The sequence below is a fragment of the Megalobrama amblycephala genome, unplaced genomic scaffold, assembly GCF_018812025.1.
Source record: "Megalobrama amblycephala isolate DHTTF-2021 unplaced genomic scaffold, ASM1881202v1 scaffold492, whole genome shotgun sequence".
In the NCBI taxonomy this organism is placed as follows: domain Eukaryota; kingdom Metazoa; phylum Chordata; class Actinopteri; order Cypriniformes; family Xenocyprididae; genus Megalobrama; species Megalobrama amblycephala.
Window position 1 is genome coordinate 78,222 of NW_025953409.1, and position 27,580 is coordinate 105,801.

The following is a 27,580-nucleotide window of genomic DNA, read 5'->3' on the forward strand; positions in this document are numbered from 1 at the left end:
ACCCCAAACTTTTGAACGGTTTATATTGTTACAAAAGATTTCATTTTAAATAAATGCATTAATAAAGAATCCTGAAAAAAGTATCACAGGTTATGAAATAATATTAAGCAGCACAACTATTATAATAAATCATCATATCAGAATGATTTCTGAAGGATCATGTGACACTGAAGACTGGAGTAATGATGCTGAAAATTCAGCTTTGATCACAGGAATAAATTATATTTTAAAGTATATTAAAATAGAAAACCATAATTTTAAATTGTAATAATATTTCACAATATTTATTATAAAAATAAATGCAACCTTAATGGGCATAAGAGACTTTGTTAAAAAAAAAAAACATTAAAAATAGTAATTTTTCAAAACTTTTACTGGTAGTGTGTGTGTATATATATATATATATATATATATATATATATATGTGTGTGTGTGTGTGTGTTACAGTCTAATATTCCAAAACTATTAGAGTTCTGATCATAGCTAACAATATTAAACAGACTCGAAGAAAAAAGAACTCCTGTTTGAATTCCTTTAGAATGTCTAGGAAAAAAGGAGATAGAAATGAGTGCTTGCATTTTAAATTAACTGATGTATGAATCCCGTGATTTTATGCAATATTACTGTGCAGTCTTCACATAAATCACTTTACAGCCGCACTTTCTGTGCTTCAGCCATCTCAACCGTTTTGTTGTTCAGTGCCTGTATGTGGTGGGGGCGTCTGAAGTGGCGAAAGTACGGGTCTATTTCCACTGGCTGTGGAGAAGGGGAGGGTCTTTATTACCCCCGCACTGAGACTGAATCAGTTCAGTACAGTTAGAGCCGGAGACAGACGCCACATCGGCAAAAAACAGACGCGCATCACGACGCGCGACTGGAAAACAAGACGCCGGATGTATTGACTGCATTCCTAACGGTGACGCGGTTATACTAATGTCGATTCCGCTACTGTAGCGATTCTCAGTCACCACAGAACAACATCAGCAAAGGGATTTCTCAAACGGTCGAGCCTGATGGACGCACAAACGGATATGATATTGTGAACGTTCGCGATGTTGTTCTGAGGACCGAGGGAGAATCTGCGCACTGCAGTAACGCTACATTCCACAACGCACACGACTGGACGCTGGATGTGATGGATATTGGATATCTGTCGGCAAACGAGGAGATCTCATCTGGGTTTTCATTAAGAACAAAGTTTGCTTGCATGAAAACATCATTTGAATTGTTCTTGTGCGTGCTCATTCACTGTGATTGAGTGGCTCGAGCCGCTCTATCCTTCAACAGATGAGAAGCAACCAGTTCCTACAACTTCAGTTGTCTGCACTAGGGGAAAAGAATGGTGTTTATGACCGAAATCTCAAAACATATCGGAATCATCCCACGAAAATAGTCACCCAGCCTGGAATCGTAATGAAAGTGTTGCGGAGGAAGAGAATTGTACTGTTTATAGCGTATTTTCTGCTGTTAGTTCTCACCATGCTGAACTTGGCTAACTACAGATGGACTAAAGAACCTCAACAGTGTAATCTCCAGATGAGAAGCACTCCGTATCAGGGAAGGTCAGATATCCGATTCCTTTACAGACCATCCCTTGCTAAGAAGAGACAGCTCGTCTATGTTTTGACCACATGGAGGTCCGGTTCATCATTTTTTGGAGAGCTGTTTAATCAACATCCAGAGGTTTTCTTCCTGTATGAACCTATGTGGCACATCTGGCAGAAGCTGTACCCGGGTGATGCCGTGTCCTTACAGGGAGCAGCGAGGGACATGCTGAGCTCGCTGTACCGCTGCGACCTTTCAGTTTTTCAGCTGTACAACAGCCCTGGGAGCAAAAACTTCACCTCCCTCGGACTTTTCGGGGCCACGCTTAATAAAGTCATCTGCTCGTATCCTCTTTGCTCAGCTTATAGAAAAGAAGTCGTCGGGATGGTGGATGACAAAGTGTGCAAAAAATGTCCTCCGCAAAGCCTCCAGCTCTTAGAGGAAGAATGCTTGAAGTACAACACTATAGTCATAAAGGGGGTTCGGGTTTTGGACGTCAACGTTTTGGCGCCTCTTATGGAGGATCCGTCTTTGGATCTGAAGGTGATTCATCTTGTGCGAGATCCCAGAGCCGTGGCCAACTCCAGGATCAAATCCAGGCACGGGCTGATTCGTGAGAACTTGCAGGTGGTCCGAAGCAGGGATCCCAAACTCCGTCGGATACCCTTTGTGGATCCCGGTCACAAAATTAGCAAAAAAGATGGCGCAGATTACCATTCGGTTGGGGCTATGGAGGTCATATGCGACCGGACGTACAGGAGCCTGAGGACCGCCTTAAATCCGCCCGACTGGCTGAAAGGGAAATACCTGGCGGTACGCTACGAAGATCTGGTGGATAACCCTGTCAAAACACTCCGGAATGTTTATAAATTTGCCAATCTCAGTGCCAACCTTGACATTGAGTCTTTTGCTCTTAACATGACGAATGGCACAAGCTCTTCCTCAAAGCCATTTATCGTGTCGGCCAGGAACGCGACACAAGCGGCCAGTGCGTGGAGAACAGTGTTGAGTATTCAACAGATAAAACAAGTAGAGGAGTACTGCCATCATGCGATGGCCATCCTGGGTTATGAACGTGTAAGAACAGCTGGAGAAGCAAAAGACCTGAGTAAATCTTTATTGACTGCCTCTAAACTGTGACAGAGTTCTTGCACAGGAGATAGCTTTCAAATTCCCAACGGAAAAGGAGGACCAGCTCAGTAACTGAGGATTTGTTTGTTCAAATCAAGGATTTCACAATCACTTTCGGGAATGTCATAGCTCTTTGTGGTCATTTAATAGCACTGTTTGTTTTCTAAATGAAACTGTAGATGTTTGATACGGCAGCATCTGTGAACCACAGCTGGAAAATTTATATTGTACAAAACAAATGTTGCATTGCCCTTTTTTCCCCCTTAAATGGATGCTTACGGTTGTTTGGAATGTTTTTGAGTATCACTTCATTTGCTGTATGTAAAATTAAGAAATGAGAATGGAAAATGAGCAACAAAAATACTGATCAATGCAGTTAGTGCAGGTAATGCTATTTCTTTAGAATCAATTCAAAGACAATCATTAAAGTTCACAATGAATGCCAGTGTTATATGTTATGTAAGGCATATTTCTCATTACCAAATAAAATGTTAAAGCAATTCGTTGCAAAATCTTAAAGGCTATGTTTATGCTGCTTAGTTCCGGGCTTATTTTGAAAGCATAAACGTTAGGCTATAATTATAGCATTTTAATGGAGTAAATAAAAAAATGAACATAAAATGGTTCAGTTTTAGTTAGTTCTGAGAAAAGATCTAGATGCATTTGTTGACATTTTATCATATGCTTCACCAAAACTTGGAAGTTCGTTCAGTGCACTCTGTGGGGCTTCAGAGTCATATATTGGTTTAAAATTTAATATTGATCTGCATTTGTTATTCAGGGATGTGAATGGGATTGAGAGAACACTGATGCTATGAAACTTGGATTCAAACAGGGTGTCACTTGTATACCTTTGATTGGTAAGAGACTAGGTTTAATGGAGTAAAGTGACTGGTAATATAACCTCTACACAAAGGGTTGATAGTTACAGAGATAAAGTCACCCCTAATTGTTCTGATCTCAATCTGCAAACTGCTTTCGATGCTAAGAATTTAAAGGATTAGTTCACTTCAGAATTACAATTTCCTGATAATTTACTCTCCCCCATGTCACCCAAGATGTTTATGTCTTTCTTTCTTCAGTCGAAAAGAAATGAAGGTTTTTGAGGAAATCATTCCAGGATTTTTCTCCATATAGTCGGACTTCAATGGGGTTCAACAGGTTGAAGGTCCAAATGTCAGTTTCAGTGCAGCTTCAAAGAGCTCTACATGAAGCCCAGACGAGGAATAAGAGTCTTATCTAGAGAAACCATCGCTCATTTTCTAAAAAAAAAAATTAAAATGATATACTTTTTAACCACAAATGCTCTTCTTGCACTGCTCTGTGATGCGCCACACATTATGTAATCACGTTGGAAAGGTCATGCGTGACATAGGTGGAAGTACCGTGGTAGGGCGAAAAATGAATTTTCTCCTCCAACGTTGTTGTTTACCTTTTTTTGTGAAGGCCGTTTGACGTAGTCTTTGCACGTTCACTTTGTAGACACTCGATTGGTACTTCTGCCTACGTCACACATGACCTTTCCAACATGATTACGTAATGCGTGGCGCATCACAGAGCAGTGCAAGATGAGCATTTGTGGTTAAAAAGTATATAATTCTTTATTTTTTTTAGAAAATTACTGATGGTTTCGCTATATAAGACTCTTATTCCTCATCTGGGATCATGTAGAGCTCTTTGAAGCTGCACTGAAACTGACATTTGGACCTTCAACCCGTTGAACCCCAGTGAAGTCCACTATATGGAGAAAAATCCAGGAATGTTTTCCTCAAAAACCTTCATTTCTTTTCGACTGAAGAAAAACAGACATGAACATCTTGGATGACATGGGGGCGAGTAAATTATCAGGAAATTTTAATTCTGAAGCGAACTAATCCTTTAAGGCCCGTTCACACCAAGGATGATAACGATAAAAATATAGTTTTAAAATTTGTTCTAAATATAAAAGAATAGTAGAATCCATCCCACAACTATAATGATAACAGCACCAAAAAAAAGACATGGTTGAAATCACTTTCAGAGTTTTTTTTTTCCAGCTGATGAATAATAAAAACATTGACAACCAATCAGAATCCATCCTGCTTTAAAGAGCTTGAGCATTTAAAGGGTTAGTTCACCCAAAAATGAAAATTCTGTCATTAATTACTCACCCTCATATCATTCCACACCCGTAAGACCTTCGTTCAATCTTCAGAACACAAATTAAGATATTTTTGATGAAATCCGATGGCTCAGTGAGGCCTGCATAGCAATGACATTTCCTCTCTCAAGATCCATTAATGTACTAAAAACATATTTAAATCAGTTCATGTGAGTACAGTGGTTCAATATTAATATTATAAAGCCACGAGAATATTTTTGGTGTGCCAAAAAACCCCCAAAATAATGACTTATTTAGTGATGGCCGATTTCAAAACACTGCTTCAGGAAGCTTCGGAGCACAAATGAATCAGTGTGTCGAATCATGATTCGGATCACGTGTCAAACTGCTGAAATCACGTGACTTTGGCGCTCCAAACCGCTGAAACCGTTATTTTGTTTTTTTGGCGCACCAAAAATATTCTCGTGGCTTTATAATATTAATATTGAACCACTGTACTCGCATGAACTGATTTAAATATGTTTTTAGTAGGTCTTACGGGTGTGGAACGACATGGGGGTGAGTAATTAATGACATTATTTTCATTTTTGGGTGAACTAACCCTTTGAAGCAACAGACGACAAAACTACAGTGCGTACTTGGAATAAACAGAATGATATCGTCAGCTGGTGTGGATGCTAATATAGTTATTCTTGGCAGGGCCGTGCACAGACATTTTAAGGGGAAGTGGCCCAAACCAAAAAAAGGGGATGGGGGGTGTTGGGGGGTAGGGTGCTTGTTAATACAAATGATTCATTTTTTTTTTTTTTTTTTTTTTTTTTTTTTTATACAAATATTCAAATAAAAGAGAAGACAGCACCTTCACTTTGACTCTTTTGAGTTCACTCTAGGCAATATCATCTTAAAATAGAGAATGACACATCTTTTACAATCATATTGTAAAAATCATTTTTGGGTTAGTGCCAATTCAATTTATTTTGTTGTCTAATTGAATTTATTTTGTTGTAATTACTCTTTCTCTCACATAATTTAATCTCAGTCTTTAGCATATTTCTGGCATATTCTAGCAGTCTTCCCTGCGACTGTCTGATTTGGCTGATGCTCTCCTTCATCTTAAACAGAAATATTAGACATTTAATTTAATATTACAGTGCACTGTGTTCCAAATTATTATCCAAGTGACATATCAGTAATATTTCAGTAAAATTAAAATTATTTCTCATATCTTTTTAGATAACTGTATCAATCTCAGACAGGTTTGTTCAATAGTTTGACAGGTCTTCTTGGGCAAATTATTGGGTAAACTGACAGCAAAAAGCCAGCAGCAAACAGGTATTTGAAGCTGTTGGAGTCTCTGGAGTCTCAAGAACTTCTTCATGCAGGCTGGCAGTTGGTTTACCTCCCTTACGAAAAATTAACCATGGTTTTATTATAGTAAAAACATGCTTTCTGGTGTATTGATTACCATTTGTATAACCATACAAATGCTATAGTTGAACTATGGTTTTAGCAGAATTATGGTTAATTTGTGGATACCATGGATTAACTAAAATAACCATTGTTTTTTATTTATTTAACTTCTGGAACTGTCATCTCCACACACTTGGGACCACATTTGGGACTTCTTTACAGCTTTCATATTTCTCAAAATTAATGGATGTTAAATAGGACCCTGTCTAATTGGCCTTTAGGGGTTCTGTAAGAAACAAACGGCTTCAGCTAAACTTGGCTACAAACACATGCTGTGTCATATTAAGACGTGTTGTACACAGGAACACGGTTTATTCCCCATGTACATCATAATGACCGGGTACCAAAGCATCTCTCCGCTTGCCTCTGACGATGTCTTGTGCAGTTGCCATGACAACAGCTCAAGAAGGTGCAGCTATTATTTGTGTAAGAACTGAAGCAGGTGGTGAAGTCTCAACCTTATGAGAAAGAGAGACAAAGAAAGAGATGCTGTATACACACTCTTGTTGAATTAGCAGGTCCTACACTATTGGTGACATCATCATGTGTTGGCACTGAGCATGTTATGACTGGGTTATGTAGCTTTGATGTGATGCCTCTGATATTGTTTTGTAGTTTTTGCATTGTGTCTCTTTCACAGCATGGAGGATGTTCACTGGATTCACAATTGACTCTGATCTTGAGTTGATTTGGCATCATGCACAGGATACTGAATTTATTTAGGCCTACTTCAGAAGACAGGAACAGGAATGTACTCAACTGCAAGCCAAATTTTCATTGTTTGATACACTTTTTTTTTCTCAGCTGGTTAGACATTTCTCTAATCTCATGGTCAGATGATTCAACACTGCTATCAGATTTTAATGTTGTCATTTGGCACCAAAAAAAATTCTGAAAGAATAATTTACTCACCCTCAGATTGTTCCAAACCTGTATAAATTTATTTCTACTGCTGATGACTAAATAAGATATTTTGAAGAAACTGTTGATGGGATCCATTGACTTAATTGACTAAAAATAAAAAAATAAATAAAAAATACTATGTAAGTCATTGGGGTCCATCAACTGTTTGGTTACCGACATTCTTCAAAATATCTTCTTTTGTGTTCAGCAGAAGAAAGAAATTCATACAGGTTTGGAACAATTTGAGGGTGAGAAAATGACGACAAAATTTAAATCTTATGGCAGTGTTGAGTGATTTGACAGTAAGATTATCCAGTAAGACTATCCCCTTAAAGGATCAGTTCACTTCAGAATGAAAATTTCCTGATAATTTAATCACCCCCATGTCATCCAAGATTTATATCTTTCTTTCTTCAGTGGAAAAGAAATGAAGGTTTTTGAGGAAAACAGTCCAGGATTTTTCTCCATATAGTGGACTTCACTGGGGTTCAACGGGTTGAAGGTCCAAATGTCAGTTTCAGTGCAGCTTCAAAGAGCTCTACATGATCCCAGATGAGGAATAAGAGTCTTATCTAGAGAAACCATTCTAAAAAAAATAAAAATGATATACTTTTAACCACAAATGCTCATCTTGCACTGCTCTGTGATGCGCCACACATTACGTAATCATGTTGGAAAGGTCACTCGTGATGTTAGTCATCAAGTACCGCAGTAGGGCGAAAATCTCCATCTCATTTTCAACTTCAAAATTGTCCTACATCGTTGTTTTACCCTTTTTTTTTGTAAAGGCCGTTTTACTTAGTCTTTGCACATTACACTGGATTGGTACTTCAGTGTGACCTTTCCAACATGATTAAGTAATGCGTGGCGCATCACAGAGTGATTGTTTTGCTGGATAAAGCCCCATGTATACTTCACTTTCCGCGCCCGGATGCGTCACGTGCGCAGTTGCGTCTGCGCGTCTTTCAAAGTATACTAACCAAGGACGCGCGCGGTTGACAGAGTTCGACACATGCGCAGTGCAATTTTTTCTATATCTATACCAGACAACCGGACATTCACTAGGCAGGATCGGAGAAGAAAAATAGTGCATCCACCATTGCAACATAGTTCAGAAGATACACCAAGAGAACAGGAATCAAAAACGATGGAGAAGGCATGCTTTTGAGAATACTCGTCTTATTTTTGAATCGTTCTTTACACACTCTTCTTCGATGACTGCACATTGTGCTCAGTACTGTGCTTATTGCCACCTAGTGGACTCTTCTGTCCTGCTTGCGCATACGCTGTTGCACGTGCACCGTCCGCGCGGTCTCGAAATTTGGGCTGCGCGCAGACGGGGTGTGCGGCCGGCCGCGAGCCCTCCGCATGACAAAAATTACGTCATGTGGACGGTGCATGGTACACCCGGGGCTTAAGACCCCTATTCCTCGTCTGGGATCATGTAGAGCTCTTTGAAGCTGCACTGAAACTGACATTTGGACCTTCAACCCGTTGAACCCCAGTGAAGTCCACTATATGGACAGTTATACGTAGGTGAACATCAAGAAAAATCTTGTTTTAAGAACAAGTAATTTGTGGTTCAGGAAATACAAATTGGTTAATACTCAAAAGGCAAATGTTTCTCCATAATTTGTTTTTACTTAAATACAAATTATGCAAAAACATTTGCCTTAATTATAGAATAATTCCATAATGCCAGAATTATTGAATTAGCATAAATATCTAAAAATGGAGAAATGCTTAAATCAAGGTTATCTTTTATATTTTATTGTTTTATATTTCAGTGCTTAGATATAGATATTAGATATTCTAGTTTCAAGAATCACTTTTTGTTTGTGCATATACCACTGGTATTTCATTTCAGGACATTTTTGCTATATTTAAGTGTGTTTTTCTTGTTTTAAGAAAAGCATTTTTACCAACACAAAGATCTTCTGCATCCACAGTGTTACTCCCACCCCCCATTAATGTAAATGAGCCTGAACTTGAGTCTACAGGGGTCAAATGGACCATATCCAATGACCCATGCAATCAAAGAAGTCCTTTCCGTCAATGGAAATAACCCAATGTTGTAAATGAGACACCAAATCTGGGGCGGGGGTTCCCTTAAAAAGAGCCTCATGTAAGGTTTGATTATTCTCCCAGGTGAGATGAAGGTAAGGTTGTCAGTTACACTGCCTATTTACATTAGAATAATGTTCAGAGTGCTTTTAAATCCCTTAAGCCTTGCTGCTCAGTTTCCACTAAGACAAAGGCAAACTACATCCGCAAAAAAACAACAACATTTGTATGAAAGATGAACTGAATCTAGTCATTCTATCAGTCCTTCTACAATATCAAGCACTGATGGAAGGACTGATTAGATTATTTAAATAGATTACTTATTTTGTGTCGTGAAAAGGATACTTTGTGACTTGTGAGTGTGTATTGTACTAACACAATTGAAAATATGCTGAAATGTTTGAAAAAAGTGCACTTTTAGTACACGTTTAGTACTAAGAGCTTTGAAAATATAACACTTTGCACCAAACCAATAAAAAAAAAAAAAAAAAAAAACATGTAAGACATATAGGCTTGTATGCAAAGTAGAAGAATTGTTCTTTTAATTTAAATGTATTTGTGTAATAACGTATGATTTTTGATGAAATATGATTTTTCAATTATAATATAATATAATATAATATAATATAATATAATATAATATAAAGGGCTGTCAAGCAATGAAAATTTTTAAATAAATTAATTACATGACTTGGCGATTAATTAATCGCAATTTAATTGCACATCAATTTTGACTGAGAAATTATAATTTTAAGTCATTACTGTGTAAAACATCAAATAGACATTACAAAAAGTAGCTTCAGAAAGAAATATGAACACCACACATATAACTGAATAGTTATTTCATACAGTGCATGCAATCTTTGACAAACTGGATGACTGATGGCAGATAAATACATGAACCTTCACGTTTATTCCTCATGGTTCATGGTGCTCCGTGTGATATTGAGAGTACAGAAACAGATGAACACTGCTGAACAGAATCAGGCAACTGAAGCAGTTCATTTGGAAATGAGTCATCGAAGTGTCAAACAGTCTTCATGAGAGCTAAGCTCTGTGAAAAGCCTGCTTCTATTTCTGTCCACTGCCGCACTACTGACAAATAGACACTTGTTCATCCATTTAGGGTTTTTTTTAAGGACGGATGCATCAAGTGTTGGCAATTACTCCTTAAAGCACAAACTGGTTTAGTTACAGCTATTACAGACTTTAAAACAGATTAGGCCAAGGATGGGGAAATAAGTTCAAAAGGACTAGTAATTACTAAATGGCTTACAGTACTGCTCTTGTGAAGCTGAAACACGTCTATTTCAACACATACCTAAAGCAATGTTCTTCACCACAGCAGGAATAACAACGCTCGAGGAGAATGAATGGTATTGCCTATGTAAACAGAGTGTTTCTGAACAGAACGTCTAATCCAGAGTTTGTTTTGAGAAGAAAGAAAACCAGGGATAAGGTTAGGAACATGGTTTGGGAGCTAGACATGGCAAGGTCTTGAATTGAAAGCAATCTAAAGGTTAAATAAATATTTTCCCTAGGGACGATTTTTCTGTTTTTTTACATTCTTCATTTTTTTCAGACACAAGGGTTCTCAGCAGGTTCCTTGTCAGAATATGAACAGCTTTTTGACAGATCTTATCTGACAGTATGTCCCATAGCTTCAGCTTCTGGCACAGCCCTTCCAGCTTTAAATGAGAGACTTTTTCTGCTGTTTACATCTTGGCAATTGGCAATACAACCGAATGTGACAGAGTATTGACAGCTAACAAGGATGGCCACCTTTAGCCAAACTCACTAGTATAATTTGCGCCACTAACAATGGTTCCCATTCAGTCGGTCACGTTCGACGTACGTCGGACAGACCGACGAATAGGAATCTCGCTAGAGAGGCCAATCTACTTCGAGTGTAACTAAAACGAGCCAATGCACATTGGCATGCAATCATATGCATCAGCTGCTCTCCTCGCAGCGCGGGTATATAATGAGCAGCAGGTGCGTTGCATCTTCAGCTTTTCGCTTCAGAGCCGAACGGTGTTTGTTCCTGTTCTCTGCAAGCAAGTGTCTGCTAAAAGACGAGTCAAGCTTTTTGGTTGAACTTCTCTTTTTTCCGAGTGCGGGCGAACAGCACAGCAGCGGGGTCAAAGTCCTCTCTTTATTTTCTGTTTTTTGTTTTGTTTGCCATTATTGAGCAAATGGCTGTTTTGACAGCATCAAAAGGCTGTTCTCACGGCCGGTACGGTGCGCTTTTGAGCGCCGAAAAGTACATAGCGCCGACTGTACATAGACGGAACTCAAAGCTTCAGGACCTCAGTCCAGCTCTTTGTCTGTTACGGAGGCCAGCAGAAGGGAAAGGCTGTCTCCAAGCAGAGGATGGCCCACTGGATAGTGGATGCAGCTCCTGTGGCGCTTTGGTAGGGATTCCTATTCGTCGGTCTGTCCAACGTACGTCGAACGTGACCGACTGAATGGGAACGTCTCGGTTACAAAGGTAACCCTCGTTCCCTGAAGGAGGGAACGGAGACATACGCCCCATCGCCACAGTCGTTGTCCTGCTGATGCTGCCGCCTGCTTGGTTCGGCTCCTCAGCAAAAACCTGAAGATGCAACGCACCTGTTGCTCATTATATACCCGCGCTGCGAGTAGAGCAGCTGATGCATATGATTGCATGCCAATGTGCATTGACTCGTTTTAGTTACACTCGAGGTAGATTGGCCTCTCTAGCGAGATTCCTATTCGTCGGTCTGTCCAACGTACGTCTCCGTTCCCTCCTTCAGGGAACGAGGGTTACCTTTGTAACCGAAACGGTCTCATATACGCACATTTGAACTTCATGAAAACTTTCTGCCTAACACGTGCAGACAGACATGAATCTGTTCTAAAAGGGTTAGTTCACCCCAAAATTAAATTTGTCATTAATTACTCACCCTCATGTCGTTCCAAACCCGTAAGACCTTCGTTCATCTTCAGAACACAAATTAAGATATTTTTGATGAAATCCAAGGGTTTTTTTAATCTCCCATAGAAAGAAACGTGATTATCATCATTCAAGGTCCAGAAAGGTACTAAAGACATTGTTAAAACAGTCATGTGACTGCGGTGGATCAACCTTAATGGTTATGAAGAGACGAGAATACATTTTGTGCGCAAAAACAAAACAAAAATAATGACTTTATTCAACAATATCTTCTCTTCTGTCATTCTCATACGTTGTTCAAGTCCAGCACTTCCAGGTTCATCGTCAGAACGTCGTCTCATTATTGGCCGGCTCCTACGTCAGCATCACACGCATGCGTCGTGCTGATCACGTGATCAGCTTCGGCCAATACAGAGTTGGCCGTTCTGGCGTAGAATCTGGAATCGTTTCACACTCGGATTGTACACGTTTGGCAAAGCAATACGCGGCAAAAGTGGTGCTAAGCTCACAGCTAGTTTCACACAGGAACTGACAGGGTTTCATACACCCTTACTTTACTGAGAAATTAAGGTCAGGGAAAAACCTGTAGATGGAAAGTCTCCATATAAGTGCCTTTTGTGCAAGTGTTTTTTTCTACTTGTTATTTTGCAGTTTTTGTTAGCAAAGATTTACATTATCTAAATCTTAATTTCCAATTTCGATTACAATACTGAAAAATACCCATATTCGATATACAGTGGCACAAAATGGTCTTAAAATGACAATAATATTATTTCTGGTGCCATATACAACAAAAAGTACAGGCCTAATACTGCCATACAAATACTTTGTTATTATATCATAATTTTTTGGATAATTTGGGTAATTTTGTTGTAATAGCTCACACACAGCACAGGGAGGCTTTACCTGAATTTACAAAAAAAGACAAGTAAACGAGTTTATATCCTACAATTCTGAGAAAAAATACAGAATACATGAGTTTATATCTGTTTTTTTTTTTTTTTTTTTTTTTTCAGAATTGGTGGATATAAACTTGGAATTGCAAGAAAAACAGTCAGAATTGAAAGATATAAACTTTTTTTATTCTTTTATTTCAATGCCTTCAGTAGACTGCTACTGCAGAACTGTAATTTTCTGCCACCGGGTAGGCTCCGCCCACAAAAAAACGTCATCACTGATTGCAAACACCCGAAATGTCCTATTGCTAAAATTACATGTGACCTTTATACAGTGCATACCATTGGAAAGACTATCCACCCTGACTAAGTTCTACTAAAAGCATGTTACTTTTTCTATGAAACTGATGAACGTGACTGGGGCAATATTTTATGCTGGTTCTTGCACTTATTGCAGAAGTTTGAAAATGAAATGTCTGGTTAATGTGCTAAAAGGCCAGATTCAAACAAAACAAAAACAAAAAACAAACAAAACTTAAAATTATAACAAGCTGTTTATTACAGTGGGTACGGAAAGTATTCAGACCCCTTAAATTTTTCACTCTTTGTTATATTGCAGCCATTTGCTAAAACCATTTAAGTTCACTTTTTCCCTCATTAATGTACACACAGCACCCCATATTGACAGAAAAACACAGAATTGTTGACATTTTTGCAGATTTATTAAAAAAGAAAAACTGAAATATCACATGGTCCTAAGTATTCAGACCCTTTGCTGTGACACTCATATATTTAACTCAAGTGCTGTCCATTTCTTCTGATCATCCTTGAGATGGTTCTACACCTTCATTTGAGTCCAGCTGTGCTTGATTATACTGATTGGACTTGATTAGGAAAGCCACACACCTGTCTATATAAGACCTTACAGCTCACAGTGCATGTCAGAGCAAATGAGAATCATGAGGTCAAAGGAACTGCCTGAAGAGCTCAGAGACACAATTGTGGCAAGGCACAGATCTGGCCAAGGTTACAAAAAAAATTCTGCTGCACTTAAGTTTCCTAAGAGCACAGTGGCCTCCATAATCCTTAAATGGAAGATGTTTGGGACGACCAGAACCCTTCCTAGAGCTGGCCGTCTGGCCAAACTGAGCTATCGGGGGAGAAGAGCCTTGGTGAGAGAGGTAAAGAAGAACCCAAAGATCACTGTGGCTGAGCTCCAGAGATGCAGTCGAGAGATGGGAGAAAGTTGTAGAAAGTCAACCATCACTGCAGCCCTCCACCAGTCGGGGCTTTATGGCAGAGTGGCCCGACGGAAGCCTCTCCTCAGTGCAAGACACATGAAAGCCTGCATGGAGTTTGCCAAGATGGTGATAAATAAGATTCGCTGGTCTGATGAGACCAAGATAGAACTTTTTGGCCTTAATTCTAAGCGGTATGTGTGGAGAAAAGCAGGCACTGCTCATCTCCTGTCCAATACAGTCCCAACAGTGAAGCATGGTGGTGGCAGCATCATGCTGTGGGGGTGTTTTTCAGCTGCAGGGACAGGACGACTGGTTGCAATCGAGGGAAAGATGAATGCGGCCAAGTACAGGGATATCCTGGACGAAAACCTTCTCCAGAGTGCTCAGGACCTCAGACTGGGCCGAAGGTTTACCTTCCAACAAGACAATGACCCTAAGCACACAGCTAAAATAAAGAAGGAGTGGCTTCACAACAACTCTGTGACTGTTCTTGAATGGCCCAGCCAGAGCCCTGACTTAAACCCAATTGACCATCTCTGGAGAGACCTAAAAATGGCTGTCCACCAACGTTTACCATCCAACCTGACAGAACTGGAGAGGATCTGCAAGGAGGAATGGCAGAGGATCCCCAAATCCAGGTGCTTCTACTAAATACAGAGCAAAGGGTCTGGATACTTAGGACCATGTGATATTTCAGTTTTTCTTTTTTAATAAATCTGCAAAAATGTCAACAATTCTGTGAACTTAAATGATTTTAGCAAATGGCTGCAATATAACAAAGAGTGAAAAATTTAAGGGGGTCTGAATACTTTCCGTACCCACTGTATAAGCAAGCTGCTGCAGTTTTGTTTGCAATACGCACTTTAAGGCAGGATGAATTCTGATTGGCTCTCAATGTTTTAATAATTTTTAACAGTTGGAAAACAAAATCTCTCTGAAAGTGATCCTGACTATATTGTTTATCTGTGCCTCATTTTACCGTGGATTATTATTAGAGCGATTTTTAAAACTTTGTGTAATAGTTATCATTAGTTATGGTTCTTGGTGTGAATGTTTTTTTAGTCTTTCATTCAAAATATTCACAAAAAAAAAAATAGCCTTAAAGCAAAAAAATATAACCTGAATTTAAATGATAAAAAAGAAGAAAAAAAGATGTAAAATAAAATATTTGGTCCCACTTTATATTAGGTGTTCAAGTACTTACACCAATTAGTCAATCAATAAATAAAATTGTGTTGTATTGCCAAACACTTTTGCTGCTGTTTAGAGGGGATATGGGTAAGGACAGGTAATTACAAATATAATTACATACAGGTATTTTTTAAATATAATTACAATGTAAAAACATGCATGTACACAATAAATGAACTGTATCAAATAATGTTACACCTTATTTTACGGTGTCTGTATTACAGTGTAATTATACATTAAGTACTGAGTATTCATTATCTACATGTACTTAATATCAGATTATAGGATTAGGATGTGGTCAAGGTTAGTTGCATTTAATTATGCACAATTTTAATTATGACTATTTTACAGTCCTGTTCCACACATACTATGTACTTATTATAGTAATTACAATAACTAAACAGTATCTAGGTACTAACCCTAAACCTACTCCAAAATCTAACCTTAACCTATGTAGCTACCTGACATTGATCAGTACATTCTTAGGTAAGTACACTGTAAAAAAAAATTGGTTCTGGTTCCGTGTAACGATTCCGGTTCCGATTCCAGTTCCATTAAAATTATTATTAAAAAAGAAAAATATGGTTGGGTATCATTTGAACTTGAATGCTTCCGATTAACCACCCAGGTTACCATAGCAACCACCTAGCAACCACCCAGAACACCCTAGCAACCGCCTAGCAACACCTTAGCAACCACCCCAAGTACCTTAACAACACCCTAGCAACCACCCAGGTTACCATAGCAACCACCTAGCAACCACTAACACCTTATCAACCACCCAGAACATGACACAAACAAGTAAAAATGTGTTAGCATAATGCTAGTAGCATGCTAATCCATGTTAGCATCTTATTAAAACATGCTAACAACATGGTAATCATGCTACCAAAATGCTAATCATGTTAGCATGTTTGTAGCGAATTAACTCAATGGGGAAATATTAATAATTATTCATAACTCAATATGATTTATTAATTATGATTAATTATGAATATGTAAATCTGTTAATCAGATTTACTGGATATAGCTACATTAATCGTAATATTACAATCAATTAACCTGTTGTCCAGGGAACACTTAGTGTTGATTGCTTAATAATTCTAAGAAATGCTCATTTCCAGGTTATGAAAAAATAACATTCTTATTGCACCGTGCTACTTAGAGCATAGGTTCGGGGTCTAAATCATTTAATAGGCAGTTTATTAGCAGACGGAGTCAGAACCAAACATGTATTGTGCACAATCTTTATTAACTAACTCACAAACACATAACTAAACTAACAAACACATAACATACAACAAAGGTCACACACACATACGAACTGTAGGTAAGAATGAGAAATGATAGGGTTGAACCGGGAGAGGTACTGTTACTAGAGCTATAGGAAATGTCAAAGACAATCTGGAAAGGAATCATCAGTTTCTTCAGCAATAGCAAAGGTAAGTCTTACAAATTAATACTAAATCGCTGTTTAGTGTTAGAATGTACGATACTTGCAAGATGCCCTTAGGCTGAGGAGCATCGGCTCTGCCATCTGAGGAGAGATCTTGAGGATTCAGTCCGAAGTTGTTGCCAGTCTTTTCATGTTGGATGATGAGCACATGGCTAGTTTGTAGGCCGAGGCCTACAGGCCTTGCAGGCCGGGCCTAGAGAGGCCGGCCGCAAGGAGACCCGTTCGGTAGTCCAGAAGCAAGGAAGAAGAGAGGGAGTGGCATGGTTCGCTGGCTTTTAACCTCTGGTCAAAGTCCAACCTCTTAGGAATGATGGGGGCCAATGAAGATGTTGTATTTCCGGGTGACAACACACCCCCCTTGACAGGGCTTTTATGACCAAGTAGATTAACAAGCTGAGTCTTTGAATAAGAACTATTAAAGAGTCTTGTAATACTCCTGTGTTGCACAGGTATGGACATACTGCATACACAAGCATTTAAATCATCCCGATACGAACGCATAGACACTAAACATGGCATGATTGAAGTTACCTTAAATGCATCATAAAACATACACATACATACGTTAATACAATGCAGCAATGGTAATAATGGATACCATTTCCTGGGAAGGATTCATTTATAACACAGTCTGTCTATACATTAATGGTTAACTAACCAATAATTGTGTCTGTTTTGCCTCAGTCATTACAATGTTGCTAGCATTATGTTAACATGATTAGCATCTTGTTAAAAACGTGCTATCGGCATGCTAATGGTGTTAGCATCATGATAGAAACATGCTAATCATGTTAGCAATAATGCTAGAAAACATGCTAATCATGTTAGCATTTTGCTAAAAACAATCTAGCAGCATGCTAATGGTGTTAGCATCATGCTAATCATGTTAGCATCTTGCTAAAAACATCCTAGCATGATGGTAATTATGTTAGCATCATGCCATTCAAGAGTGCCGAGTTTTGCCACTGCAAGCACCATTCACATTTTCTTCAGGAAATGTACATTCTAGTTTTAAGTCTTATTGCAAAACATTTCAATGTAGCTAAATATCATGATCAAAAATTGATAGGCTAAAAACAAAATACCATAGCAAAATAATACCATAGCTAAAACAACTAGCCTAACTAATATAAATTTCACGCATTATTAAAGACAAGTAAACACAAATTAGCAATCACAACAAATAAACACAACTGAACAAATTTTACGATTGAATTAAACAGTGTTTTAAGATTTTCAGGTATTCAGGTTCAGAAACTAATCAAATGTTTAAATAACACTGCACTTAATAAATACAATTTATATTTAAAATATAGTTATTCAGTCAAGGAGGAGTGAATTTTCTCTTTGATTAGTTGTTTGATTAGTGTTATTATAGGAGACGGCAGAAGGAATGTTAGGCTGCTGTCACTTTAAGAGGAAAAAGTGATTTTAAACCATTCAAGTGCAAAAGACTCACGTGCCGTTTTCTGTGCTGCACACGTATAACAATATAGGTTGAAAATCACATTAAAATCACTTTTTCTGTGAGCCCGCTTTAAATGTGTGTGCAGCACGGAAATGTGGAGTGCGCAAGTCTTTTGCGCTTAAATGGTTTAAATCACATTAAAATGCACACAGGAGCCAATAAGCAGATTGAAATGTGCGTTTCTTATTGAAACACCGGTTCTTGGAAATTCAGATCTGGTTCTCGATACCCAACCCTAAGTGGGACCATTTTTTTTTTTCTTCTCTAAAATGTGTGCACCCCTGTGTGCAATTACAAGCAACAATTCATATTGTGATTTCGGAATGATTAAGTGGTAAACCATGACTTCCTGTTTCACTGGGGTGTAATGACGAGGTGAACATCTGCCACTAGACCCAAGCATAAAGTAAAGATGTGTGACAAAGAGTTGTTAAGATGCACAAATCGGGAAATTACTAGGCTATAAGGAAAAATAAATAGTTGAAATGATCTATTTCCTCTATCCAGGCAGAATTCTTTAAATCAACAGGAAATGTCAGTTGCAGATGTTTATTGGGTCTTGGGTTCATAAACTCTCCAAAACTTGGACCAGACTCACATAACCACAAGTTATTTGGAAGTGTTGTCTTTGCTAAATCTTTGATGTCATCCCAATTGCCTTCACTTTACTGGAGCTTTACTTGAATTTTCAATGGAAGCGGATTCTGTGGTCAGATTTGTCATGAATGGTAGTTCATAACACGATGAAGATGAAGAGATTCAAAAGTCTTTAATGAATAATCCACACAAAGTAGAACAAAAGATAGCAGGCAACGCCACAACTTCCATACACTGACGAGACCAGACAAATGAGAACAGAAACAAGGGAACTATCAAACAAAGATAATTAAACAGGCACAGCTGACTAATCAAATGAGAAACCATGGTAACTAATAATGGGGAAAAAGGAAAGACAGAAAACAAACTTAAACAGAACATGTGACAAGACTAGACCAAAACAGAGCTTTTTACGGAAAAGTACCTTATCCCGATCCACTGTTGTGAAATATATGATAATGATCTTGAGATGATGCGAGGTTGTTTTTCTTCCAAAGGCCCTGGACAATTTGTTAGGATACACGTCACGTCAGGAAACAAACTGGGCCATTGCTAAATCTTTCAGCAAGCCAATGATTTAAAGCACAAAAATGGTTGACTGACCACAGAATACCATGGCCATCCACCCAGTCCCCTAACTTAAATCACAAAAACAATCTCATGAGTTCATTTGTATTTTGTGGTCTACCACACATACATTTTCTTATGTTTGCATACACGCTCTTGTCCAAAACGACTTACAAAAACATCGAGACCAGGCTGAAAAGAACTAAAAAAAAGAGTCCACAAGCATGGACATCTCATAAAACTATTATGCTCACGAGCACAACATTTTTAATATAACCTATACATAAAAGGGATGTCGAAAAGTATAAAAAGTAAGTACAAAAATGACTGTTCATCATTCACCTCTTTCTGGTTAGCTTCTGATAACCTTTCTTTCCTGCATTTTTTTTGGCTGCATGTCTTGTGCTGTTTATCTCAGAAAAGAGGTTATCAGAAAACTGGGAGAGAAAAAAAGTGACAACGGATAAATGCAAAGATGCAAAGCTTGTAATAAAAAAGGAGTAATGTGTCTGAACGCTAGATAAAGACAGTCAGCGCTGCTCTGAGGCCCACGTGGGCTCATAAAGGTACAGAAAGCCTGCAGCAACACTGAACACTTCCCATTAGAGGAAAGTCTTTCTAAAACTTCAGAAAGAAAGCACAGAGTCGGCTGGATGGTATATTTAGGCAAAATTACCCAACATTTATGTTTACCTAGATTGTATCTCTGACGGAGGAAATTCATCAGTCAGTAAATATTCTACGATATTGTTTATACTGTGGTAGATAGCAGTCAGTGGGCAGTAATGATGTACGTTTACTACATGCGAGTGACATAGAATAATATAAAAACACAGAGCAGGAAGTGTAAACATTGCCAATGTGTTCCATTTTTGCCATAATGCTATTTAAAAAGTAGAACTCAAACGAACAAAACTAAACTCAAATTAAACTTCAGGTTATATTGTCCATCCCTATGAGCAATGATTGAAAGATAATAAAAAAGCTCTACTTCAACACTGAAGCATTTGGCAGACACATTTACAAAAACAACAACTTACTTTCTCTTTTTGAGCCACGAGAACTTTACAGATGTTGAGGAGACTCCTTGAAGACTTGAACTTCGCTCAATGGATTCTAAGTTTTGTGAGCCATCAGACTATTTTTGGGTCATAATCTCTTAATGTTGTCGTTTGTATGGCTCATGTGCAGTGTTGGGCATGTTACTTTAAAAAAGTAATTAGTTATAGTTACTAGTTACTTCTCACAAATAGTAACTGAGTTAGTAACTGAGTTACATCGTTATAAAAGTAACTAATTACCAGGGAAAGTAACTATTGCGTTACTTAAAGGTGCCCTAGAATTAAAAATTGAATTTACCTTGGCATAGATGAATATCAAGAGTTCAGTACATGGAAATGACATACAGTGAGTCTCAAACACCGTTGTTTCCTCCTTCTTATGTAAATCTCATTTGTTTAAAAGACCTCCGAAGAACAGGCGAATCTCAACATAACACCGACTGTTACGTAACAGTCGGGATCATTAATATGTACGGCCCAATATTTGCATATGCCAGCTCATGTTCAAGGCATTAGACAAGGGCAGCCAGTATTAACGTCTGGATCTGTGCACAGCTGAATCATCAGACTAGGTAAGCAAGCAAGAACATCTTGGAGCAATAGAACATGGAGCAATAATAACTGACATGATCCATGATATCATGATATTTTTAGTGATATTTGTAAATTGTCTTTATAAATGTTTTGTTAGCATGTTGCTAATGTACTGTTAAATGTGGTTAAAGTTACCATCGTTTCTTACTGTATTCACGGAGACAAGAGAGCCGTTGCTATTTTCATTATTAAACACTTGCAGACTGTATAATTCATAAACACAACTTCATTCTTTATAAATCTCTCCAACAGTGTTGCATTAGCCGTTAGCCACGGAGCACTTTCAAACTGAGCTCAGAATCAAATGTAAACATCCAAATAAATACAATACTCACAGGAATCGATGTATGCATGCAGCATGAATGACGAACACTTTGTAAAGATCCATTTTGAGGGTTATATTAGCTGTGTGAACTTTGTTTATGCTGGTTAAGGCAGTCGAGAGCTCGGGGGCGGGGGAGCGCGAGATTTAAAGGGGCCGCCCTGAATTGGTGCATATATAATTATGGCTCAAAATAGGCAGTTAAAAAAATTAATTAAAAAAATCTATGGGGTATTTTGAGCTGAAACTTCACAGACACATTCAGGGGACACCTTAGACTTATATTACATCTTGTTAAAACTGGTTCTAGGGCACCTTTAAAAAAAAAAAAAAAAAAAAAATCAAATATGTCAATTAACTTGGATGCATAAGTTAAGTAAATATAAGTAAATATAAGTCTAAAAATAAATTATTATTTGTTTAAGTAGGCCTATTGTGACGAGAGCAGGGTGAGGGAATGGCGGGTGTTAGATCTTCACCTGCGAGTCGCACCGGCCTCGAGTCTCTTGCGGAGAAGCTCTGGAAGCATAAAAGGAGGAGCGATGACAGTGAAGGACGAGAGAGGACCAGGCCTGGACTTTATTTTATGTTTTATTATGTTTGTGAGGCTGACGTCTGCCGGCATTACTATTGTTTTGTTCTTTTTGAATTAAAGGTATGTTGAATGTTCCCGCCGCCTTCTTCCCGTACATACGAACTGTGTTACACCTATGTTATGTTTTAAATTCATCTATTTGATTATGAAAAGTGATCAGCACGAGTAAGATAGGATACATCATAAGATGCGCAATATATCGGGAGACATGGAGTGGGTCAGACCTGATTTTGACCACTTCATTAAGTTTTGTTTTGTAGAAAGCCTTTCTTTGAAAGTGAATTTGGTTTTGTAAAAATTGTATCTTTCATTTTAATCATTGTTTCATCAACCAATTGCCTGGATTTAATAAATAAGAAGCAAATATAGCAGACAATATAATCATGACATGGATGTGCCGGCGCGATCACTTGCATGTGAACTGGAATGCGTCTTATAGGCTAAATGAACCGAAACTCAGCGTATAGGCTGCTTGCCTCACAGACATGAGAAAAATATCAATAGAAAGCTTGAAATGTCTACTTTTAAACAAAATAATTCAAAACGAAAAGAAATAGGCTGCTCCGAATGTAATCCGAAGGAAATGTGCATTTTCTCTCTTAGGCACGTCCACATGTGGAGATGATGAGAGTCAATGTCTTCCCAGCAGACACTGATTCAGAAAACATGACTTTATTAATAAACAATTAAAATGTCTCCTTGCTGTTTACTTTTGCCGGTTCTTTATGGCAAGCTTTACACTTGAGTGCTATAGCCTATATTAAGTAAACGCTCATTTTTATGGTTTATTCTCTCCAGTATTTAAGAAATCAAATGAATATAAATGTGATTAGTCAACTAATGGCTTAAATGAACAACAACTAGTCGACTAGAAAAAAAACTTATTTCACATATTTTCAATACAGCACAAAGGGTATTCTGGTTTGAGGTCATGCTCCGCTCCTATGCTCTGACACACACACACACACACACACACACACACACACACATAGCATTGTACATTATTATAATGCCGTTATTCCCATCACTGCTGCTCCACTGCTGGTAGCATTTGAGCTAAACATGCTCCACCCTCCAGCACCATGTATGACAGCCTTACTGTATCCTTCCTTTCACTTCAATGTATTGTCAGTTCAAAAGAACATAAAAAAAAAAAAAAAAAAGATACAGAGTGCAAAAACGCAATGTGTGTGTATGGCCTATTACTAAGTTTTGGAGTACTTGCCAAGTTTCACTATTACCCCTCTTTCTGTGCATGTTCTCTCACTCTCCGGCTCAGTGGCAGAAGGTTGAATAGTAAGGATCTGGTTCCAACTCATTTCTCTCTCTATGTCTGTGAGAAGATGAACATGAACTCTTCTTATGAAAGGTCTCATTCTGTTTCTGGCAGAATCACATCACTCTGACCTGGCCTTCTAATATGCAATGTAATCTGTGGAACGGCTGCCTCCGAATGTAAGGAACCAAAACGTCATGGCAGGAGTAAGTGTGGGTGAATGTATGAGAAAAGACATCCTTTGTTCGAATCCACTTTCATCACCACATCCTGTCTCTCCTCTTTCTGCTTTAAAAATTATTCAACTCCTATGCAGGTGATAAAATTTTAAGAGTGCTTTTGAATAATTGAAGAGCAGAATAATAATCGCATGGCATAGCAAGCTGCGGATGGAGAAGATGGGTTCATTCTGCCCTAAAGGCTCCGTCAGACTCACTTTGTCATGCCTATCAAGCCTTGAGCCCCAACCTGATCTCACTGCAGGAAACTGGACTTTCTGCCCAGATCTTTTCTCTTCCTCTTTTAAGCTAACTTGCCAAAGTTTGAAAAAGAGTTACTGGTGCAGGTCCTCCAAAGATGTACAGAAAAGATTTTTAATTGTAGATGTAGTTTGTTGTAGGCTTTTTAAAAACACATTCAATTTGATTGTAACTAAGACTGTAACCAGGGCTTGACATTAACTTTTTGCTCAACAGACACTGTGGCTAGTGGATTTAGCCACTGACCACAATTCTGACATTGATACCGTGGGTAAAAACCGCCATATAGATATTTTTAATATTATCTCATACTATGGCAGCAGGTTTATTAGGCTGCTGTCACTTTAAGACCTGATGCACGGATCCATTATAACATTACACATGCATTTACTTTCTCAACTGTTTATGTTCACTGTTTACGTGAATTCTCGCCAAGACTGCCATTTTGACATTATTTTGTGTGTGTTTGACTGTTTAAGCACAATAAGCAGCAAAAAAGAACTCAATTTAGTACTGAGAGGCGGTTTTATGTGCGTACACTTTTGGTGTGAGCAGAAAATCTGCAGGAATGAGTAAAATTATTTTTGACAACACTGCACTGCACTTATTGTTATTATTTCAGATGTCTTTATTATTATTATAATTTCAGATAACAGTTTATTATTTCAGATGCCTTTTTAAAAAGACTACAATTGAAAAATTGTATTTTGACCAAAACCATTTTGGTCACATATGCTCCCAAAATTTAGTCTATGCAACCTCAAAATATATTTGAGAGCATTTGTGCGATTGCGATTTAATTCTTGTGGCGCGACGAGCAGAACCGGCTGATAGACCTATTTGCTCCAAACACACGATCTACAAACGGTTTTTAGTTTTATTTTGTCGAATCTCTGTTCTGGACTTGCTGAAGACTGGAACTGATGGTCTTCCTCTTATCTCCATATACAGTAGTATTTATAAGCAAGCACATCACTGATTTGTGCACAGCCATAACCAAGGAAACTGTATTGCTGCTTTTCCATAATCGCCACCTACTGGCAGAGAGTGAATGTGCATTTTCATTCAGTCCATCTGTTTTTGTGCAAGTGTGTCTTATGTAGCATAAATACTGTAAATCCTACAATTATATATAATTTAAATAAAAATACTGCTCATGCTACATGTTTGGATCATAATTGAAATGTAGGGGTTGAAATGCCTCGAATTTCAAATGGCTACAGATATTTTTTGTTTAAGACCAGTTGGCCTGTTATAGAGCAAACAAACAAACAAACAAACAAAACAAAAAAAAGCATATATATATATATATATATATATATATATATATATATATATATATATATGTGTGTATAAAAAATATATATAAAAAAAATTGTATTTGTGGTGATATTGCGTTTTCTTGCATGTTTCACAGAGTTATTTAAGTATCATTGAGAGTATAGTATTCTATTAATATTTTGAATAAATTCTCATTTTAATTTTAGTTGAAGTTTTAGTAATTTTGTTGTTTTGTCATTTTTATTGTCTATATAGTTTTTATTAATTTTGGTAAGTTAAAATAAGTTTAAGTTTTTTAATTTTGTTTCAGTAAAATTTTATTTAATTTGATTTTTTTTAATGGTTTTAGTTTTAGATAACTGTAATAAGTTTTGCAGCTGCTTTTCATAGTGAGTGGTGCTAAAAGCATGTTCAATTTTATCCGAAACAAATGAACATAAATCTGGCAAAATTTTATTGCATTAGTTGTTGTGGCAGTTCGGACACTAAATGTCAGGTGAGTGGTGCTAAAATGATTGTACTACCTACCCTAAACCTAACTGATAAGGGCTAACAAAAGCAAATGTGAGATAAAAACATATTTGCTGAAGCAACCACACTGTAATTTTTTTTTTTTTTTTTTTTTTATAGTATGCCATTTTAGCTTGCTTCAACAAGTTTCTAAGCTGATGCTGCTCACTGAGCCAGTGGGTGGGGATTGACGTCCAGCTCCCCCTCTCTGAATGGGCAAAGCTTGACGGTCCAGCCACACCCCAACCCTATCCCTAAACATATCTAGGTCAAGCTCCACCCATTATGTCCACATTAGTTCCCATTTGATCCTGCAGTGAGCACCACTTGTTCCAGAGATGATGTGGGAAGAACACCTCTACAGCCAGTGAAGCAAAACCAAGAGACATGTGGGCCCTCTCATCCTCACTGAAGATCAGGCACAGTGCCACATTCTGGATCATCAGAGGTTTAATCACGAGTGCAAGAAAGCCAGCAGTCAGTCAGATGACAAGGAGCTATGGGGCATACAAAGAGAACAAGATCTTTTGAGGTGCTCTTAAAGGGACAGTTCACCCAAGAATGAAAGCTGTTCACACGCCCATCAGATATGGCTAAAATGATCAATGCTTCAAAAACATGTTGTAAATAGTCATCAGTGATGCTCTTCACCGAGCGTTTACACAGATACACTCGGGAGCGTTTGAAAGCAGGGATCTTTCGGCGGACCGGTCCAGTGATAGACACCTGCTTTCAGACACTCCCACTTTCAAATTCTCTCGTGCTTTGATCATTATAGCCAATCACAGACATATCTGATGAGCGTGACAACACAATGCCAGTCAGAGGTGTTTAAGAATCCGCTCAACAGCGCTTAAAGTGTCACATTTTTAAAATTTCTTTACAGGCTTGGTATTGCGCTCTGTAATTTTAACAACACTAGCAGGGAAGCATTCCGGCATAACAGAAAATTCCATCAATGGCAGGGAAAGAGTTAAACTGTGAATTACTTATACTTTAAAAAAATTTCAATCAATATTATTTTTCATTATGATATCAGAACAGTTGTATCACTCGGACATTTCTGATTTTATGCACCCAAAAATATGAAAGACGATTTAAATGTGCCCTAGAATTAAAAATTGAATTTACCTCGGCATAGTTGAATAACAAGAGTTCAGTACATGGAAATGACATACAGTGAGTCTCAAACTCCATTGTTTCCTCCTTCTTATATAAATCTCATTTGTTTAAAAGACCTCCGAAGAACAGGTGAATCTCAACATAACACCGACTGTTACGTAACATTCGGGATCATTAATATTTACACCCCCAATATTTGTATATGCCAGCTCCATGTTCAAGAATTAGACAAGGGCAGCCAGTATTAACGTCTGGATCTGTGCACAGCTGAATCATCAGACTAGGTAAGAACAAGAACAATAGCGAAAAATGGCAGATGGAGCAATAATAACTGACATGATCCATGATAACATGATATTTTTAGTGATATTTGTGAATTGTCTTTCTAAATGTTTCGTTAGCATGTTGCTAATGTACTGTTAAATGTGGTTAAAGTTACCATCGTTTATTACTGTATTCACAGAGACAAGACTGTCATTATTTTCATTATTAAACACTTGCAGTCTGTATAATTCATAAACACAACTTCATTCTTTATAAATCTCTCCAACAGTGTGTAAGGTTAGCTTTAGCCACGGAGCACTATCAAACTCATTCAGAATCAAATGTAAACATCCAAATAAATACTATAATTACACGATTAGACATGCTGCATAACGAACACTTTGTAAAGATCTATTTTGAGGGTTATATTAGCTGTGTGAACTATGTTTATGCTGTTTAAGGCAAGCGCGAGCTCGGGAGGGCAGGGAGCGTGAGGAATTAAAGGGGCCGCAGCCTGAATCGCCACATA

General features: G+C 37.9%; 1 protein-coding gene across 1 annotated transcript; it reads left to right on the plus strand.

The window, feature by feature from the left end:
* Nucleotides 1-689: 689 nt before the first annotated feature.
* On the plus strand, nt 690-3,522 carry LOC125261811 (carbohydrate sulfotransferase 2-like). The gene has a single exon (XM_048180360.1). It carries the CDS (start codon nt 1,288-1,290, stop codon nt 2,683-2,685), a length of 1,398 nt encoding a protein of 465 aa, XP_048036317.1. The 5' UTR covers nt 690-1,287; the 3' UTR covers nt 2,686-3,522.
* Nucleotides 3,523-27,580: the final 24,058 nt, after the last annotated feature.